The sequence below is a fragment of the Pleurodeles waltl genome, chromosome 5 (genome assembly GCF_031143425.1).
Source record: "Pleurodeles waltl isolate 20211129_DDA chromosome 5, aPleWal1.hap1.20221129, whole genome shotgun sequence".
Classification (NCBI taxonomy): Eukaryota; Metazoa; Chordata; class Amphibia; order Caudata; family Salamandridae; genus Pleurodeles; species Pleurodeles waltl.
In genome coordinates, this window is record NC_090444.1 from 426153309 (window position 1) to 426174625 (window position 21317).

A 21317-nucleotide genomic window follows, 5' to 3' on the forward strand; every position below is an offset into this window, starting at 1 on the left:
ATGGGCCTTACAAAAATAGGCCGATCTACCCCAAGGGGGGCAGAAATGGCCAACTGTAGTGTGCCCCCATAGGGAGCAACCCTTGCCAAGGGGCTGCCCCCCCCAAACAAAACACAAACGCACCAATCCCAGGTGCATAAGTGGCCTAAAATAAAATTGCCCATCCCCCGGGGAAGTGACCCTTGCTTAAGTGGTCACTCCCCATTAGTAAACAAATAAAAAATCCCTGGTGCCTAGTGGTTTCTGCCCCCAAGGTGGGCAGAAATCGCCTAAAATAAAATTGCCCCCCAAAGGAGCGACCCTTGCCTAAGGGGTCACTCTCTGTAAAACATTTTTTTTAAATCCCTGATGCCTAGTGGTTTCTGTCCCCATTGGGATCAGATCAGCCTAATTAATATAGTTCGATCTGCTCCCAAGGGCATCTCCCGCTTTTATTTCTCTTTCCGATCCGCTCTGGAAGCTGTGGGAGGCGATCTTTGATTGCGCACTGACGTCATCAGGCAGGGAGCGCTCCACCCATGGGCCAGGTGCAGGACGAGCTGGTCTGGTCCCCGGCACAAGGGAACCGTGGCCGACACCAACTTGTACTGGGCACCCTAGAGGTTAAACCACATGAAACATAAAACAAATAACTACTACCCAGAAACAAGAATCTTAGACTCTGAGCAAGCCATGATTCAAACCATTCTAAACATATACCCCCACACAGCCACATATGGCTGTTACTGCCATGCAATCAAAGCATATGGAGACACCTTCAACAATCTGTACTAAATGAAGAATATGCAACAAATAGCCAAGTTGCCTTGGAAATAAAAATTAAATGATTGCACTGCCCTATGTCCCCATAGAAAGTCCTTTCTACCAATGAAACAAAGACAAACTAAGCCACCTAATGTATTATTTCGAGGAGACTTGGGTTGGCAGACTGCATCGCTCTGGACACAGACGCCATTTCAAATTCCAAATACCATGGTGGAAGGTCTGTGACACCACCTTGGCGCAGGAAACCGAAACAAACAACGCATTGGAAGGATGCCACAATGCCTTCCAATCCACACAAGGCAGAACACAACCTTCACGCTATATGTTTATAGAAGCATTACAAAAAGAGCAAAGCTCCCAAAAACTACGAATAAAGCAATCTGTAAGCCAAACTGCATCTAAATTTAGTAAACAAGCATCAATAATGTATGGCATGCTACAATTTAAAGTCAAACTCTTCAGAAACAACAACAAAGTAGATTAGTGAGAAATAATAACCAAAAGCACATTATAAAATAAATAGTAATGTCCAAAAGTCCCAAAACACTGTCACAAAATCTAAATCAACATCACAAATCATTTTAATATAAATAATAAATATGATATTTTATTACATCAGTCTAAACATTAAATACAATTCCAATGTTAAATAAGACTGAGATAACAAAATAATACATAGATTATTTACATGAAAAATGTAAACCTCCCTAATGAAAAAGCTCAAAGAACAAACTCAATCCATTACCTAAAATAATTACAACACATAAATCACACATTTCGAAGAAGTAAAACTAAAAAAATATATATATAACCTACTGTTCTGTAGCTGCATGTAATCAAAAATAATAATCCACCAAAAAAATAGGAAAATGATTTTCAAAAAAGCCCCAAAAAATGCACAAATAAAACAAATCCTATACAGATCCCTTGAAATAATCCATATGATCTAGGGACCATAAAACCCCCCAAAAAGTGTTAAAAATGATAAGCACTCCTAGAAAACCCCCAAAAAATAAACTCAGTGTTAAAAATACTGGTTTATTACAAACCAAAAGTAATTTCCTTCAAAATAAAAAGGTAACTCACAATGCCCATAGGACACAATCGTACACAAAAATCTATAAAGTGAACAACAAAACCCATCCACAAAACCCATTACACCCCCAAAATACCTATATGTTGCATTTAATTATCATGATATAAGTACGTTAACACAATGGGCCTGATTACAACATTGGTGAATGGGATACTACGTCACAAACGTGATGGATATCCCGCCCACTGTTTTACAAGTTCCATAAGATATAGTGGAACTTGTAATATGGCAGGTGGGATATCTGTCACGTTTGTGACGGAGTATCCCATCCGCCAATGTTGTAATCAGGCCCAATATAATATAACATAACAATAGATTACTAAAACAGTGTACAAAAACCCACAACTACACACTAAACACTATTATTATTACAATAAAATGTAGAAAAAAATACAAACAACACTATACTTCACCTCTAAACCTCCACTCATACATCTCCCCAACCTCAAAACCCTTATTTTGTTTTTTTAAAAGACCTACCTGTTCTGATGAACAGCAGCACCTTACCGTGACCTGGTTCCCGAAAGCTAGACTATATGTCACAAACAGACTACAAAAATAGGAGGGAACGGTAAACAAAATGGCTGCTAAATGCAACTAAGAAAAAGACTATCAGCCTCATTACAAAGTTGGCAGTCCTAGATCCACCAGCCCTTAGGTGGAGATCGGAGCGCTATGGCTGTGGCGGTCGGACTCCCACATTACAAGATAGGCGTGCGGACCCACCCACAGACTGCCGTTCCCTCCAGGATCAAAGATCCTGATGGGCTCATGGTGGTTTTGGTTGTAGTCAACCACGGTGGCGCTAAACTCAGCGCTGCCGTGCTGATTACGACCTAGTTCCCCGCCAGCCTTTACATGGCGGTTTCATCATGTTATGGGGTGTGCAGGGGTCCCGCTGCCCAGCACCTTTGAAATGCGCATTGTCTGCCTTGCAAAAAATACAAAATGGAGACTCAAGTACTTACACACTTTGCATCAAGAGTATACAGTTGAAGTTTGTCATCACTAAGCAAGCAAGCAGTGAATACATTGTCATGCAGATCAGGCCCTTCCTACCACCAAAAAAATACCCCCTTCACCACTCCCCAGTTCCCAATGCCCGTGCCATGCTGTCCAAGAACACTATAACTGTGAGTTTCTCAGGACCTGCTTACCCCACAGGTGTGCGCACATCTTCCCAACTGCTACACTGATCGGGTAGAAAATATATCTAAACAGCCCCACCATCTAACCTGTCTCCAGGCTGTGGGGACCCCTCTAGATTATCCAAATGAGGGTTCCTCAGTCCACTAGATTCTCCCAGTCATGTGCCTGGTCAATTCGTGCCGCATTCTCTCCTCGTTTCATGAAGAAGGACTTCACTCCTGAATTCTGCCAATTAAACAAGCTCTTCTCTCCATTTAGTCAATCTGGGACCTCTGTTGGCTTTCCAATGCATTGTGATTTCTTGCCCTGCAAAAATCATAGCCAAGTCCGTAAATCTATTGGTGGTTTTACCCTTGGTCGGGAGAAGGAACCTCCCCAGCAAGCAGGCAGTAGGGGAGCTAGGAATCCCAGGTGAGTTACAACATTAACACAGTCTATCACCTCTTCCCAGAACCTGGAAAGGGAGGGGCAAGCCCACACCATATAAAACAATGCAGCTCCATGTTCCCCACATCTGGGGCATGCTGCCTTGGGTGTCCGATATAACCTATTTAGTTTACTAGGGGTAAGGTAAGCTCTGTGCAGAAAATAAAAATGTATTCATTTACATACGGCATTTCTAGATACTGCAGGATTGTAGTCAAGAACTTTAGCCCAATCCATGCTTGGGATCTGAATCTCTAAGTCACCCTCTCATTTCTCCTGCAGGTCTGCTATAGGGGATAATATCTGCCCTCAGGCCCCGATAGAGGCACCTAACCCCCTTAATTCAGTCAGCGGTAGTAGAGAGTAGCAGGCAGCACTTCTAAGTAGGGGGTTCAATCACTCCTGGCCGCCAATGTTTCCTAACCACTCGTGCTGACGATCGGACTGCTTGCACTCCAGACAGTCCGACCACCCAATTACAATCCTGGTGAACGGACCTGCCAGGGGACCACCGTCCCCGCTGGGAACATGGCTCCTGACTGCATGACAGCGTTCAGAGTTGTACTGAGCCAAGGAGGCGTCAAACTCAGAGCTGCCTGGCTGATTACTACTTCCTCACTGCCAGCCTTTCCATGGTGGTGTGAACCCCATAGGAAGGCTGGCAGAGCGGGTGTGCAGGAGGCCGGGGGGGGGGTCCCTGCATAGCACCACACAATGTGCACTGTCTGCGCTTGCTTTGAATTATGCCCCAGGGGCCCTGTGGGCAGAATAGGAGGGGGGGGGGCATGGGTCCTTCCTCCTAGGGCTTAGCGAAGCCACGGGGACCACCACATCCCCAGGGCTATATGCTAAAAATATGCAGGGGGACATCACCCAAGGGACCACCACCTCCCGGGGACTTATTAATTATACATATAATCGGTGGATCTGCAAAGAATGAAAAATGTGAGAGGATGAAGTCCTGAGAGGCACAGCATATGACCTGTATGGGCTTGCGTGTGGAGGAGCTTATTTTGAATATTTAGTCCCTTTTCTTCAGATAAGATACAAACCACTGCAACACTGTCCCAGGGGATGTCCATTAGAGGTTTGTGGTCAACAATGTCAAAGGCTGTCAAGAGGTTAAGTAGAATAAGAAGGCAGGGGGTCACCATTTCAAGTGAGCTTTAGGACATCATCTTCAACTTGTATGGTCGCTGCCTTTTTACTATATCTTGGTCTGCACTAATATTGGTAGGCTTGTAGGAGACTGTTGCTCTTTATCACAGAGAAGATGGGAGAACAAGGGAGCGGGACTTTAATGCCAGTGTTGCCCAGCTGTAGAGGGGCAGAATGGTCTAATAAAATAAAACAAAAAGGGCTCACAGAGCCAGGGGGGATTGAAATCTCCTGGGACTCAGTGAGGCCTTTGTTCACATCAACAGATGTGAACAAAAACATTGGAATGATGGAGCTCCAGGCTTCTACCGGCCATTAAAAGCCCAGGGCACTCCATTGTTTTAAATGGAGCTCCCAACACTCCAATGTTCTAATTAGTAATACATTGAACACGAACATGCAAGAAGACATGTCAGAAGTGTGCACAAGGGCCACTAGTATCCTTCTTTGATACCTTCCTGAGCGTGGATTTGTCCTTGTGACTATCCCTTTGCCTGCGGAGGTGTCAATAGAGACCTCCTACCAAGCTTTGGGGAGGTAGAACTATACAACACTATCCTGTGGACTGAACTATTTTATTCTGGAGAGCTGGACAAAAATCACAGGATGAGAAAATGGATATCTATATATATGTTCACTGCCCATGCTCGGTTTTCTACCTTGTGAAGTTATTCACTACCCACCATGGCAAGCTAACGTGATAAGTGCCTGTTTATTTACTTAATGTTGTGTAAACCATATACAGCATTAACCTCAGCTGAACACAAAACTCTAAGTACATACTTCTGGTGTGTCTCTTTCATTTTTTTTTATCTGAGCTGTGTTTAACTGTGTTTCCAAGAATTCATTTTCAGGAGTTCATGCTGTTGACCTGTTGTTGAATTGCTTGAAGCACGTCTTTCATACAAGAAACCATTCTATCTAATGGTTTGGATGTTAAATATTTATTTTTGGACAATTTCGTAGCATTCAACAGTTGTAAAACAGTTGTATTTTTTGTGTTCTTCTATGTTCTAACTGCTATCTTGAAACAAGCATTGGTGAAGCCAATAGGTCTGGTTTCGAAAGCCATTTGCTGACTTTTTTGCTTTGTTAATAAATCTTGCCAATGCTAAACAGCATTGGCAAAACAAAGTTTTTTGCTGGTGTTGGACATCATTGGCAAAATCAAAAAAGCCAAAATATCTGGCTCGAAAGTGATGTTTGCTTACGCGTGCTAGCATCACCACAAATGCATACATGAGTCATCACACTGCAGTGACCTTTTGTCACTTTTCCCCAATGTGGAACAGCAAAAGGAAAAAGGTTGCTGTATGATGTATATGCACATATTCTTCACCATGCTTGGGCGCATGTGATTCATGATATCATGGCTGCCAAAAGTGCATGACAGAGAATGGTGCAGCAGTCTAGTAAATTGCCATCTGGAATAAAATGAAAAAAGTACAGGACCAAGAGATGTGTTGAAGCAATGGAGGAGAGAGCAGGGAGCATGTGAATGCCATTGAGAAGCGGGTGCAACAATGAACATGGGTGATTTGAGCTTGGGAAACAGGCAGAAAACGAAGGTTGAGCAGCATCTTGTTGGGGCAGGCGAAGAAGCGAATGATTGGAGCAACATGAGACCGTAGGTGGGGCAAAATGTGACAGAGAAGCAGCACAAGGGGAAGACAGCAAGAAAACATGTGCACCCGCCCCACTCCTTTCGAGCTAAGCGGACTACAACGGTATGCAATAGGTCTTTCAATAATAGTCAGTAGGCAAGATATAAAAACTGCAGCTTTAAAAATACTGCTGTGTAAACATGAGGTAGCATGAAAAACAAAAACAATTTTTTTTAAATGTCAACAAAAACAATTAAAAAAAATATTATGGCATAAGGCCTATAAGTAGAGCACTTAGCTGTGCAAGAATGTCATTGTTGTTCTTTTCTTTTATTTGCTCCAACTCAATGTTGCATCCTTACTGAAATATTTACTTAAAGCCCTTTCATTGACAAAGAATAAATCATGTTTTACACCATGTTTAACCTGTTCTGTGCCACAGACGTAACGGTTACGTCCAGCAGCACAGCGCTCCTGTGCCGAGGACGTAACCATTATGTCCTGGCACCTTCGCTCGGAGGGAGCTCTAGCGCTCCCTCTGTGGGCTTCCCTCCCGCCCCCACCCACCGGGGCAGGGGCTTCCCCTTACACCCACAAGCCCCCTGACCCACCCCAGTGATGTCTGATGACGTCAGCACGCTGACCTCATCAGAGGCCATCTCCCATTGTGCAGGAAGCTTAGCTTCCAGCGCAATCGATCATGTGATGGGGGCCTGGGAGGCTTGAAAGGGAAAGAAAGGAATTTCCTTCCCTTTGATGTCTCTCAGAGCATTTCAGCAGTCAGATTGGGACGCGATATGGCTGCTGAAATGCCCACTAGACACCAGTGATTATTTTGAAAAAGGAAATTGGCATAAGGGGAGCGATTATTTTCAAGGGCTTTTCTGCCCCCCTGGGGGCCGAAACCTCTAAGCGCCAGGGATCATTATTTTTTTGTTTTGTTTTTTGCCTATTTTTCAGAGGTGGGAGCAGCCCCTTAGGCAAGGGTAACTCCCCTAGGGGGGAAATTATATTTAAGCCATTTCTGCCCCACTTGGGGGCCAGATCGGCCTATTTTTATTAGGCCATTCTGCCCCCAAGGGGGGCAGAAACCACTAGACACCAGGGAGGTTTTTTTAAGACGAATTTCACGCAAGGGGAGCAACCCCTTAGCCAAGGGTCGCTCTCCGGGGGGGGGGGGGGCAAATTTATTTTAGGCCATTTTTTCCTCCCTTGGGGGCAGATCGGCCGATTTTAATTACGCAGATCTGCTCCAAAGGAGGGTAGAAACCATTGGGCACCAGGGATTTTTTTTTGTTTTACAGATGGGGAGCGAACCCTTAGGCAAGGGTCGCTTTCCTGGGGGGCAAATTGTATTTAGGCCATTTCTGCCTTACGTGGGGGCAGATCGGCCTATTTTTATTAGGCCACTCTGTCCCCAACGGGGGCAGAAACCACTAGACACCAGGGATTTTTTTTTTATACTTGCGAATAAGGGGAGCGGCCCCTTGGGCAAGGGCCGCTCCCCATGGGGGCAAAATATTTTTAGGCCTTTTCTGCCCCCCCCGGGGCAGATCGGCCTATTATAATTAGGCTGATCTGCCCCCAGGGAGGCAGAATCCCATAGAGGATATATTTTTGTTTATGTTTACTTTTATTTTTTATCTATGGGGAGCCTTAGGCAAGGGTCGCCCCTCTGAGGGGCAAATTGTATTTAGACCATTTCTGACCCCCTTGGGGGCAGATCAGCCTATTTTTGTTAGGCCAATCTGCCACCAAGGGGGGCAGAAACCACTAGACACCAGGGATCTTTATTATTTTGCGTCAAGTTCACGCATGGGGAGCGACCCCTTAGGCAAGGGTCGCTCCCCTGGGGGGGCAAATTTATTTTAGACAATTTCTGCCCCCCTTGGGGGCAGATCAACCTATTTTTATTAGGCCGTTCTGCCCCCAAGGGAAGCAGAAACCACTAGGCACTGGGGATTTTTTTTTTGCGACAATTTCACGCAAGGGGAGCGACCCCTTAGGCAAGGGTCGCTCCCCTGGGGATGGAAATTTATTTTAGGCCATTTCTGCTCCCCTTGGGGGAAGATCGGCCTATTTCTATTAAGCCGATCTGCCCCGGGGGGGGGGGCAGAAACCACTTAGGCACCAGGGATTGGTGTGTGTGTGTATGTGTGTGTTTTGTTTGGGGGGCAGCCCCTTGGGCAAGGGTCACTCCCCAAGGAGGCACATTCCTGTTGGCCATATCTGTCCCCCCTTGGGGGCAGATTGCCCTATTTTTGGAAGGCCCAAAGCCCACCAGGGAACATTTTATTTTCAAAATAAGAGGGTGAAATGGGGCCAAAGTTGTTCTGCCCGGTGGGCAGATAGGACAATTATCCCCAATCCACACCCTGGGGGGGGGCAGAAAGTCTACTAGATGCCAGGGAATAAAAAAAATTAAGTGGGGTGGTGGCTACCAACCAGCATGGGCCTGGTTATGCCCCCACCCCACCTGAAGGGGGTAACAGTCTTTCAGCTCTCCTCCCGCACACTAAAACATCTTATCCCACGGCAAGCAAGAGGACATTTGATTATTTTGAGTTTTGGTTTTACATTTGGGCCATGAGAGCTTGGCTATCTCTCAAAATCGTCCAACTTGGAATTGTGAGTGCTGCACTTTATGGACGTTGGGACGCTACCATGTAGAAAAATCTACAAGACCTAGGCGCATCTGAAAACTAAACATCTGGGTGATTTCAGGGTGGTGTGCTTCACATGCACCCGCACCATTTTCTTACCCACAATGCCCTGCAAACCTCCAACTTTTCAGGAAATCACACATTTTCACCCCATTTTGGGAATCTGCAGGAATCCACAAAATTCCTACCACTCAGCATTGTTTCATCTATACTGATAAAAATTCTGCCCCACTTGTCAGCATAAAAAGGTTTTTTTTTTCAAACTTCCCTTTTGGACCCGCTTTGGTTCCCTCTCAATTTTGCATTTTTTTTTTTCTCTTCCCTGTCACAAGCACTTGGCCCACCTACACAAGTGAGGTATCATTTTTACCGGGAGACTGAGGGGAACGTTGGGTGGTAGGAAATTTGTCCTGGTGCAGTGATCCCACACAGAAATGTGGGTAAAAATTTGTGATTGTTTAGCTAAATTTGAGGTTTGCTGAGGATTCTGGGTAACAAAACATTGGGGGATCCACGCAAGTCACACCTCCCAGGACTCCCCGGGGAGTCTAGTTTTCAGAAATGTCTGGGTTTGGTAGGTTTCCCTAGATGGCTGCTTACCCCAGGACCAAAAACGCAGGTGCCCCCAGCAAAAAACAGGTAGTTTTGTATTTGATCATTTTGATGTGTCCAGATAGTGTTTTGGGGCATTTCCTTTTGCGGGCAGTAGGCCTACCCACAAAAGTGAAGTACCATTTTTATCGGGAGACTTGGGGGAACGCTGGATGGAAGGAAATTTGTGGCTCCTCTCAGATTCCAGAACTTTCTATCACTCAAATGTGAGAAAAACGTGTTTTTTTGCCACATTTTGAGGTTTACAAAGGATTCTGGGTAACAGAACCTGGTGAGAGCCCCATAAGTCACCCAATCTTGGATTCCCCAAGGTGTCTAGTTTTTAAAAATACACAGGTTTGGTAGGTGTCCCTAGGTGCCGGCTAAGCTAGAGGCCAAAATCCACAGCTAGGCACTTTGCAAAAAACAGGTCTGTTTTCTTTGGGAAAATGTGATGTGTCCACCTTGTGTTTTGGGGCATTTCCTGTTGGTGGTGCTAGGCCTTCCTACACAAGTGAGGTACCATTTTTATCGGAAGACTTGGGGGAGCGCTGGTTAGAAGTAAATTTGAGGCTCCTCTCAGATTCCAGAACTTTCTGTCACTGAAATGTGAGGGAACAGTGTTTTTTTGCCCAGATTTTGAGGTTTGCAAAGGATTCTGGGTAACAGAACCTGTTGAGAGCCCCACAAGTCACCCAATCTTGGATTCCTCAAAGTGTCTAGTTTTTTTAAATGCGCAGGTTTGGTAGGTTTCCCTGGGTGCCGGCTAAGCTAGAAGCCAAAATCTACAGCTACGCACTTTGTAAAAAACAGCTATGTTTTCTTTGGGAAAATGTGATGTGTCCACCTTGTGTTTTGGGGCATTTCCTGCTGCGGGCGCTAGACCTACCCACACAAGTGAGGTACCATTTTTATTGGAAACTTGGGGGAACACTGGGTGAAAGGAAATTTGTGGCTCCTCTCATATTCCGAGACTTTCTGTCACTGAAATGTGAGCAAAAAGTATTTTCTTGCCCAAATTTTGAGGTTTGCAAAGGATTCTGGGTAAATGTGAGGGGCTTGCAAAACCCCAAATATGGGGAGCAGTATTTTTAGGTCAATACTTGTTTTAGGTTGATTAATTTGCTCTTTTGTAAGTCTCATTATTAGTGTGGCTTATGAGCAATAGATAAAGTAATCCTGAAATGATTCTGAAAAACCCTGTCCCCTGCACTCAACTACGTTTCCCGTTCCCCCAATTCCTGTAACAAAGTTTCTGAGGGGCGTCGACTCTAAAACATTGTGATTATGCGGGCTCACAGCAAGAAAGTTTGAAGACCTATGCACTACACACACCGAATACTTGCATACAGGTTCTATCTGTTTGAAGTCATGGTGAGGATTATGTTTGACTGATATGCAGGTCAAATCTAGATTTGCCATTACGGTGCTTTTAACAAAAATACAGATTTAAGAGTCACGCAGAAGAAACGTTGTGTTTTCACAGTAAATGGTGAGCAAAATGAGAAAGACAACAATGTATATGTGACACTCAAAAATAGATGTTAGAAGTAAAGCTAGACAGAAACTGAGCGATAAGTCGAGTGGTGTATTTACAGAGCTGACAGGCGACCGACCAGGATCAACAATGACCTGTGGCTGTTCATGAAATGACCTGAGTGTGCCTGTCTATAGCAATATATTGTACATTGTGTTTTCAGAAGGACCTGAAAACGTTCATGTGCGTGGTCTTTATCGGTGAGAACGAGGTGCCGCCGAAGAAGTAACACTTACAAGCGGTGCTGCGGAGCTTTCTTCTTCCGTGCCATGTAGATTTCCATGGTCTGGTGCATGTTTTGGGGCGCACAGCGAAGGAGAGGAGCTGCTGAACACGAACGACTGGCGCTAGTAGTGCAGGCAGGGCTGCTGCTTCCCACTCAGCCACCTGCTGCTCTCGGTGTTATTCTACCGTTGCTAGGCAACGCGAGCCGCTCTGGCGCGCTCCCTGACAGCCTCAAGGCAAGCAGGAACATGAGCGCGCGCCGCCTCTGCCTTACTAGAAAGAACCTTTTAGGTCCTGCTCTCTTTTTTCCGCCTGCGCGTAGGCGGGGACATATTTATCTTCAGTACAAGAAGAGCGCTTGGTCACAATTCCTATAGAAAACATCTTTATTTAGCATACTGCTTTAAAGTTTATTCACGTTTGTCAGAACGGCTGCATCTTTTGGCAGGGCCCAGTAATTTGGCATGGGTGAGCTTGGTCCTGACCTAGGGCGCCAGCCTTTAGAGGGGCGTACTGACTAGAGTGACCAGAGTTTGAGAAGCAAAAAACAGGACTAGCCAGACATAAAAGTAGGACTAAATCTTTTAATCTTCTCTATCTGGCCTATGGTTTTTTTTGTATAGCCTTCTATCTATGACCTAGTGACGGTCCACACTAGGTAGTCATAGTTAGACCTAGTTTCCATAGGAAAAGTGTTTTTTTTACTTGCCTGTATCTTTTGCGCCAGTTGATAAATCTTCACGAAATGTTCCAAAACAATTCGATACTCATTTCAGCTGCTGTTTGGAAAGGTGATCTGTCAAGCAGGAGATGGAAAAAAGAAGATCCCCAAAACGCGTTTTCCCCATGTTAATTTCCATAGGGATTTTTCATCACAACTACAGCCTGAACTGCTGGACGAACTTACCCCAAATTTAGCAGAAAGCTAACTCTTGGTCCAGAAAGCACCCTTTTTTGGGATTGGGTGTAAATCTTTTCAGTAGTTTTCCAATTATTAAATGAAAAACAAAATTGTATATATAGAGACGTGGCTCCTTTGGGTCTCCTGCACGGAGCATCGCAGCTTCATGCGCCAGGAGTAGGTCTCTGACTGGGTGGTTGCACCCTGTCGAGAAAGTTGTAGCAAACATTTTATAAAGCAGGACACAGTCCCAGGAGATAAAAATAAAGGTCAGAAACTATAGAAGGGGTCAGGGAAGGAGTACTCAGACCCCATGGGTGCATTGTAGTGGTCTCCGAGGGACGCCTTATGAGTTCCAAAATGTCCCAAAATGTTTTTTTTTCCACTTGGTTTGAGTTGTGGACCCGTCGCAATGCTCAGAGCAGCTCCCCGTGTAACGTCACAGTGGAATCGCGAACCCCTCTGAAATAAAAAAATATATATATACATTCATGCACGCACTCACTCACACACTAATCCATATTCTCACAGTCACACACCCACTCACAGACCCACATAGATACTCATACATCAACTCACAGACCCACTCAGTGACTCACGCATCCACTCACAGACCAACTCAGACACTCAAGTACCCACTTCCAGACCCTCTCAGACTTTCACACACCCACTCACAGACCTGCTCGGGCTCCCACACACCCACTCACAGTCCCACTCAGCAACACATGCACCCACCTACAAAGCCACTCAGACACACACACTCACTCACAGATACACTCAAACACACCCACTCGCAGACCCACTCAGCGACTCACACACCCTCTCACAGACCGACTCAGACACTCATGCATTCAGTCACAGACCCACTCAGACAGTCTGGCGTCCACTCACATGCAGGGGTTTGGCTGCAGAGCCTGCCTGCTGAAGGCCATATATGGTGTGTGGTTGGGTGATTCAAAATGTCCCAAATGTTTTTTTCCATGTGGTTGGAGTCGCGGACCCGGCGCAACGCTCAGTGTGGCCCCGTGTAATGTTGTGGCCGAATTGTGAACCCCACCATAAAAAATAAAGAAAAATATACATTCAGGCACTCACTCACACACTAATGCATGCACTCACAGAGTCACACACCCACTGAGAGACCCACACAGACACTCATGCACCCACTCACAGACCCACTCAGCGACTCACTCACAGACCTATTCTGACACTCACACACCCACTCACAGACCCACTCAGTGACTCACGCACCCACTCACAGACCCACTCAGACACTCATGCATTCAGTCACAGACCCACTCAGGCAGTCATCCATCCACTCACAGACCCACTCAGAGTCATGCAGTGGGTTGGCTGCAGAGCCTGCCCGACAAAGGCCGTGCATTAGTAGGGTTAGGTGGTTAAAGGGGGTTGCACGGCCCCCCTCCACAGGCTAATTGCGGCCCGGGGGCCTCATCCCCCGGGGCCCAGCCATGTCTCCTGGTGACCCCCAGGGCACCCAGTGTGCAATGAGACCTCAGGGGGGCGCCTTAAGGCCCCCGCGGTCCCAGGCAGCATTGCTCTTGCACACAGGGAGCTTATAAACATGTAGCTCCTTCTGTGCAAGAGCAATCGTTTCATCTCAGGGAAAGCGATGAAACCTCTGCTTCCCACAGGTGAGAGCACTTTCACACCTCTTCCTCACTGGAACTGGAGTGTTTGCTCCGACTTTGGGGGAACTGTCAAAGTTCCTGCCAAGTCAGAGTAAACAGCTATGTCCCAGGGGTGGGCACCCTGGGGCATAGCAGGAGATGGCCCTGGGGGTGGCAGTCCCTAAGGCCATATTTGGCCCCTTCTCCGAGCATGGGTTGGCCATGGGGAGGTGGTGGTCCCAGGGGCTGTATATGTCCTGGGAGGGGGGATCGCACAGCCCCCCTCCATGATTTCAAACAAAGCCCCTAGATAGTGTTGGTCCCCAGGGCTTCTTAGAAGCCCCAGAATGGGGACTGCATGGCCACCTCCATTATTAAAAAGAAAGCTCCGGGGAGGTGCTGGTCTTCAATTTTCAACAGATTCGTGGCTCTGCTGCATTTTTGGTGGCAATTTTAAAAAGAAATGCTTTATTGCCCTCTGAGACCACAGAACCAGAACTAAGGGGTCAGTGTGTCCATACCCGGCCCCTTTTTAAAAAAAATATTTTTTCCAGGAACCCGGCTGAAGCAGAGTCTCAAGATGGCTGCCAACACTGCTTGGTTGAAGATTGGGAGGGTTCGCAGAGCCTTCGAGTCCCTATATCTACAAATTAGATTTTTCTTTAATATCTCAAAAGCTACTGAACAGATTCACACCAATTAACAAAAAACAGATGCTTTCTGGACCAAAAGCTACCTTTCTGACACATTTGATGTAATTCCATCCAGCGGTTTGGGCTGTAACCGTGCTCAGAAACCTTTTGGGAATTAACATAGTGAAAACACGTTTTGGGACTCCCCCTTTTTCTTCGGCCCCGCTGTACAAATCACCCTGAAACATTCCATACACCAGCTGAGGTGAACAATGCATTTTTCTGGAAAAGTTTGTGAAGATTCCTCAACCAGCGCCAAAGATATAGACACGTCAAAAACTATTTTTCTATAGAAATTAGATCCTAATTATAACTACCTAGTTGTCTACCCCGGGGCTCTGTTCAAAACATTGCGATTGTCTTATTTTTTTATTTTCACCAGATTCATGAATCCGATCCAATTTTTGGTGAAAATTTTAAAAAGAAATGCTTTTTTGCCCTGGTGGGGTCTCTCTGAGACTAGAAAAATAGAGTTAAAGGGTTGGTGTGTCCATATCATGGCCCCTTTTCTTTTTTTAATCTTTTTTCCAGGAACTCGGCTGAAGACGAGTTACAAGATGGCTGTCAACACTTCAGCCAATCAGATCTCAGCACAAGATTGGGAGGGTTCACTGAGCCTTTGAGTCCCTATATGTACAAATGTGATTTTTCTTTAATATCTCAAAAACTACTGAACAGATTTACACGGTAGAACAAAAAGGTTGCTTTCTGGACCAAAAACTACCTTTCTGCCAAATTTGGCGTAATTTCGCCAGTGGTTTGGGCCGTAATCATATTCAAAAACTCTTTGGGAATTAATATAGGGAAAACACATTTTGGGACTTCCCCTTTTTATAGGGCCCGCTTGACAGATCACCCTGAAACTTTCCAGACACCAGCTGAAGTGGGCATCACATTTTTTGGAAAATTGAGTGAAGATTCCTCAATCGGCACAAAAGATATAGGCAAGTCAAAAATGCTTTTTCTATAAAAAATAGGTCCTAACTATAACTACCTAGTGGCCTACCCGGGGGCCTCTATTCAAAACAAGCATGCTTTTTCTTTTTACAATTTTCACCAGATTCACAGCTCTGCTGGAATTTTTGGTGAAAGTTTTAAAAAGAAATGTTTTTTTTACCCTGGCAGGGTCCCTCCAACACCACAGAACCAGAGCTAACGAGTCAGTGTGTCCATACCCTTACCCCTTTTCTTTTTAAAATATTTTTTCCAGGAACTCTGCTGAAGCAGAGTCCCAAGATGGCTGCCAACACTTCCTGGTTGAAGTGTTGGCAGCCCATCAGATGGGCGCTTGTGATGAAGGTGCACATTGTATGAGGAAGGGTTCAATTGCAGACACATTGGTCATTCTGGGGCATGTGCTAGTGATGTAAGGAGGGAAGGGTACAGCCTCACTACAAAGGGAGCTCATGCAGGGGAACATTAGAGCAGCATGTGGAGCTCCTTGTGGGTGGGACTCACCTCGAGCCACAAACACTGCCTGTGCCAAGACGATGTGAGGCAGCCGCCAACATGAGGGCAGTGAGGCCATTGTTTGATTCCCACAACATAAGACCTGCTAGCTCTAACAGCCATCCGGGCAGCCACTGTACAGGAAAACTCTGGCTTGTGCGAGGGTCAAGCACCCTCTGCAGCATGTGCGCTACTAGGTAGGGGTGGCACTGGGTGGCTGCCTCACGGGAGGCTCAGGGTTGTGAGAGGGCTCCCTGCTGGGGAGAGAAGCTTGGTCCGTGAAGAGGGCTCTACCTCAATTCCAGTGTAGACTCTGTGGTTGCCGAGTTATAGCAGGGCTGTCAGCTTGGCCTAGCACCCTAAGATGCACATTGCAAGCCTGACGGAAATAATGACACAGGAGCCAATAGTAAGTTGCTTGGCACGGCCGGCTGGTGCCAGTCTTGTTTACCACCTTTTATTACTATCATTACACCCACCATGAGTGGGATAAACTATTACCTGCATGCATGCCGGAGGTTTTTACAGTTTCCCTCCATCCGCATGGTGCTGCCCCTTCACCACATTGCTCAGGCCGATAACACAACCACCACAACCTTTTTCGCCAGTGTGAAGGGGTTCAGATGTGGCTACTTAAGGTGAGTTGGGAAAGGAGCAGAAATGTTTGTGTTCAAAGGCCAGTAACATGAGAACAGAAAAGGACCCCTTCTATAGCTTCTTGCTTTTAGTTATTAGCAACAACCTAGGCACTAAATTTGTTTTCTCCAAGGGTAGTATCGAGCAAAGGCCAACTCTGTCTTTTGGTACCCATGCTCCAGGCAATGAAGATGGATCCAGAATGTCATTAAAATGAGCGAATGCTTTACACACTCATCCATCTTTCGTTTCCTAGTCCTTCTTTATGTGCTCAGGTTCTTTGTGTATTAAATGAAAATCTTTCCTGTGGAAACTAGTGTGAATCTGTTTGTAGAACCTTTCTTAACAAATTTTTCATGTAAAATGGCTTTCTCCACGTTGATGAAACCAGCCTAGTGACAGCCCTGCACAGTGAAAAAAGTTTCTATTTAGGTTGATTTTCTTTTATTTCCACTGTTTTCTTCTTAAAGGAGGTGTGGTGATTCCACAACTTTCACTGGGACTCCAGGTTTTTCTGCCCAATGCTGTTACATCTATAATGGGCCACCGGGCTCCTACTAGCATTACATGCAGCCCCCAGGGCTGGACGCAGCCAAGGTGTAGGAAACTGGGCTTCTTTGCAAATGCCCACCAATTTTCCCCCTTTTTGGAACTACTAGATGATGGTTTTTGACTTTGACAGCACACTGAAGCCTGCTAATCAGACCTCAGTACCAGTGATCTTTCCATAAAACAAAGTATGATTGTTTCACAATGGCACAGGACTTAATCACACCTTGGTACTTAGTGCATGGGTACTAAGGAGGGTCCATAAGGGCTGCAGCTTATTTTATGCCACCCTAAGGGACCCATACACAAATTGCACATAGCCTGCCATCAAAAACTGCATGGCAGAGTGCAAGCCATGAGTGAAAACATGACATGGCACACTCATTGTGTGCCATGCCAAAGTCACTGCATGCTTTATATGTAAGTCATCCCTCCTGCAGGCCTGGACAGCCCTAAGGCAGGGTGCATTGTGGATATGCATGAGCAGATATGCCCCTGTGATGCCTAGGTCTATTACTAGATATTGCAAGTGACTGGGCAGCCATCTCAGAACATTTGCTGGACACTGATCATCAGGAATGACCCAGCTAAATGATGGCTGCAAGGAAAATAATAGTGTTTGCTATCAAACACCTTGTCTTAATAAATTCATACTGATGCCAGTATTGGATTTATTGTGACATGCACACAGAAGCCCTTAGAAGTGACCCCTGAAACTAATTAGTCCTCTAGTGTGCTGGCTGACTGGTATCAACCAGTCTGCCACCATAGATGGATTTCTGACCCTGTGGAGATGAGAGCCCATGGTATTCGAGTTCAGAAACAACGCCTGCTCTGGCAGGAGGTGTTATCACCTCAGCCAATAGGATGGCTAGTAAATCTGCTTACGAAGGCCAGGGACTTCAAAGTCCCTGCTGCCTTCGGTATGCTACCCCCAACTTCCCCCAGACCTGAGAGAGGCTACACCCTGCCCTAGGGTCTATTTGGCACCAGGACTGGTGGGAAAATTAGCTAGTCAGGAGATGTGTCCAACCCCAGGCTAGTACCACCCCTAAGGGGGGATACCTGAAGTGCACACAATTTGGAACATTCCACCATCTTGGTTTTTGGTGAAATTAGGTCCTCTGGGTCAGGGTTATGCCTGCTTCCCACAGGAAGTGGTCATACAGACGGTTTATTCACCATAAAGGTAGGTAGCCCATTGGCTACTGCCTGACACTCCCTGTAACACCCCTAAATACAGTATTTAGGTAGTACACCTGATACCAGGAACTCCATTTCGATGGACACCAAGATGGAGTGGACAAAGAAGAGTGCTGACACAAGAACAGAGGAGCATCGACTGACTTGGCGTCAACCCTGCCAGCCTGCCTGCTGCCCCGACAATCTTGGAGAAACTGACTCGTCCTGCCACTGTGCAGATTCCCGAGGGTGGCCAGTGCTTTGCAAATCACCAGGGAACTCCCTTGGAGTAGAGGTGCTACTCCCCTGCAGCCACAGGCACTGAAGAGGCAAGGTCCGATTTACCACTGCGCCACCTTCTGGGACTACAGCCGCCACAGCTGCCCAGGAAGAGGTTGCCATGCTCCCACAGGTCAGATCTATCCTCCCTCCAAGTGTGGGGACCCTAGGACCGACAGACACCAACACCCGGGGTACTGGATCCTTTGCAGCAACCAAGGCTTGTTGTGTCCAGTCCGGACACCAACATGAGGAAGATCAACCTGCAGGTCGAGGAATTTCATGGACAGTGAGACTCACATCGAGAGTGGTTCAGCCATCCTGTTTGCCCCTTTTCTGAAGAACCAAGACAAAGAGTGAGCCTCTGACCTTTGTCACCTGACAGCTCAAAGTACCTCTGCACCCGCGCCCCACAGCCAGGGTCTGAGGGAGGTGACGGTGCCAATGGGTTGCTGAGACCCTCCAAAGCTAAGCCCACCCTTAGATTTAGCTAGGCTGGACTCCCAGTCACTGCGTGCAGCATATTTCTGCAGCCCTCCCTCAAACTGAAAGTATCTCCTACTGCGCAACCCGACACCTAAAAGCACTACTGTACCCAAGCCCCACAGCCCGAGGATAAGTGGACCCACGGTGTCCCGACATGCCTGAGCATCTCAAGGATTAAGTCCCCTGTGGGCTTGCCAGGACTGGCACCCAAGTCCCAGCTGGCAGCCTCTTTGTAACCGGACCGATCTCCATATACTTAAACGGGGCACCAACCCTGAAAATCATCTCTGCACCCAGACACTCCAGTGCCACCCAGGGTGACCTGTTGGTGCTGCTTTGGACCTTGCCCCATGCTCACCTTAAGTCCAGGAGGAAAGTCACGGACAGTTGCTTCCATGTCCCAGGTCTCAGAAGTGGGAGTCCTCGTTGTATGGCTTCCAATGTTATCTCTTTGACCAGTACTCCTCGTGATGTACCTGGCTGTGCTTGACAGCTCAAGTGGTCTGGCTAGAGTTAGGATGTCTTCTAGGCATATGCTCGACTTGTGCAGTATCAGATGCCATAGAACCTAGCACCTGCACCTGTGTGATCTTACTTCTTCCTTTTTAATGTCGTCTGTTCAAGTGCTGGCCAGTTCTCGCAGGCAGGCACATAATTGATTATTTGTCTTGTTTTCTTTCTGTCATGCTTTCCTCAATTTGAACTTATTGTAGAGGCTAGCTCACTCCTGCATCACCAAAGATGGGGACGGGACACGTCTGAGCTGCCACATGGCAGAGAACAAGAGACTCGCAGCTTTCATGAGGAGGGTACAGGAGACTCGATTGAAGAAATCCTCAAGTACTTCCTACAACTTTTCACTGGACTGAGGTGCCTGAAAAACACACTGATAAACATTTACATTGACAAGACTGTACACCCTCTGGTGTTCAGACAACAGCAAGTGCTTTTTTGTACCTCCATCTCTTCTTGATGAAGATCAGCTAAGGCTTGAACACCCAGGGGTGATGAAAAAGGTCTTTAGCCCCAACCCTCGAGTATCACCCAAGATATCCAAACCCAAACAGCCAGAAGCTGTCAGACTTTGTATAGACATGAGGCTGCCAAACAAAGCCATATGCCAGGAAAGACACTTAACACCCACCATGGGTGACATCATCAATGACCCGAATGGAGAGCCATGGTTCTTTAAACTTGATTTGAATGCTCCTACCAACTGACTTTAGACCGTGAAAGCCGGTAGACTATGACCTTCTAAATGCACCTAAGATTGGGGAGATATGGAGACTCAGCTTCGGGATCTCAATGGCAGTGGATGTCTTCCAGAACGCCATCAGAGAGACACTCTCAGGCAGCGGTGACATCCTAATTTACTCAAAGTCACTGGACGACAACCACAAACATCTCAGGGTCCCTCTCACGTGGCTCGCTGACCGCAGCCTTCCCCTACACAAGAAGTACCGCTCTTTCTTCCAGACCAACATAGAGCTCTTTGGGTACATGTTCTCAAAAGATGGCTTGGGATGGGTCTACCCTGAAAAGAAGGAAGTGATACAAAGTGTCCCAAATACAAAGAATTCCATGGAGGTCTGCAGTCTTCTGTGCATAGCCACATTCTATGGATGTTTTGTGATGAACCTGGCAACCTTCTCAGGATGACTCAGAGTGCTGATGAAAACAAATGCCTGGTGAAATGGACTAACCAAGAAGAAATTGCCTTCCAAGAGATCAAAGTTCCACTCTTGAAGTCTGTTACCATGGCTTATTTCAACCCATACAAAGCAACAGAACTGACAGTGGATGCCAGCCCAATGGGGTTAAGGGCAGCCCTGACATAGGATCCGGCACAGGGTGAGTGGACAGCTGTAGCGTATGCAAGCCAAGACCTGTATGTACAAATCAAGAGGGAAACCCTGGCAATCAGTTGGAAGCTGTCACCTCTTCCACCTGTACCTGTTCGGGAGAGGGTTTTAAGTAATAACCGACTACAAGCCACTCATTGTGATGTTTGCAGGTACTACTCAACGCCCACTCTGTGAATTGAAAAGTGGACCATCTAGCTTAAAAAGTATGACTTCACAGTAGTGTGTCAACCAGGGATAACCAACCCTCCCAATTATCCATGGTGACATCCTCACTCTGGGAGGCGGTCACTCAAAGAGCTGGCCTCTGAGCCCGAAGAATTAATTTCTGTAGAGACACAGGAGGCCTGCACAAAAGCAATGAACTTGGAAGACATAGAAAGAACATCAAAGGCAAATGGATGCAGACAGGCCATCTAAGCTATGAAGCACCACC

The 21317-nt window shown here is 46.5% G+C and overlaps 1 protein-coding gene across 1 annotated transcript in view; it reads right to left on the bottom strand.

The window, feature by feature from the left end:
* Nucleotides 1-11391, bottom strand: part of CIMIP6 (ciliary microtubule inner protein 6) — a 179133-nt gene extending 167742 nt beyond the window's left edge. The window contains exon 1 of the mRNA XM_069234192.1: nucleotides 11226-11391. Coding sequence (XP_069090293.1) covers nucleotides 11226-11284 — 59 coding nt within the window. The 5' untranslated portion in view covers nucleotides 11285-11391. The remainder of the gene's footprint in view (nucleotides 1-11225) is intronic.
* Between the last annotated feature and the right edge of the window lie 9926 nt (nucleotides 11392-21317).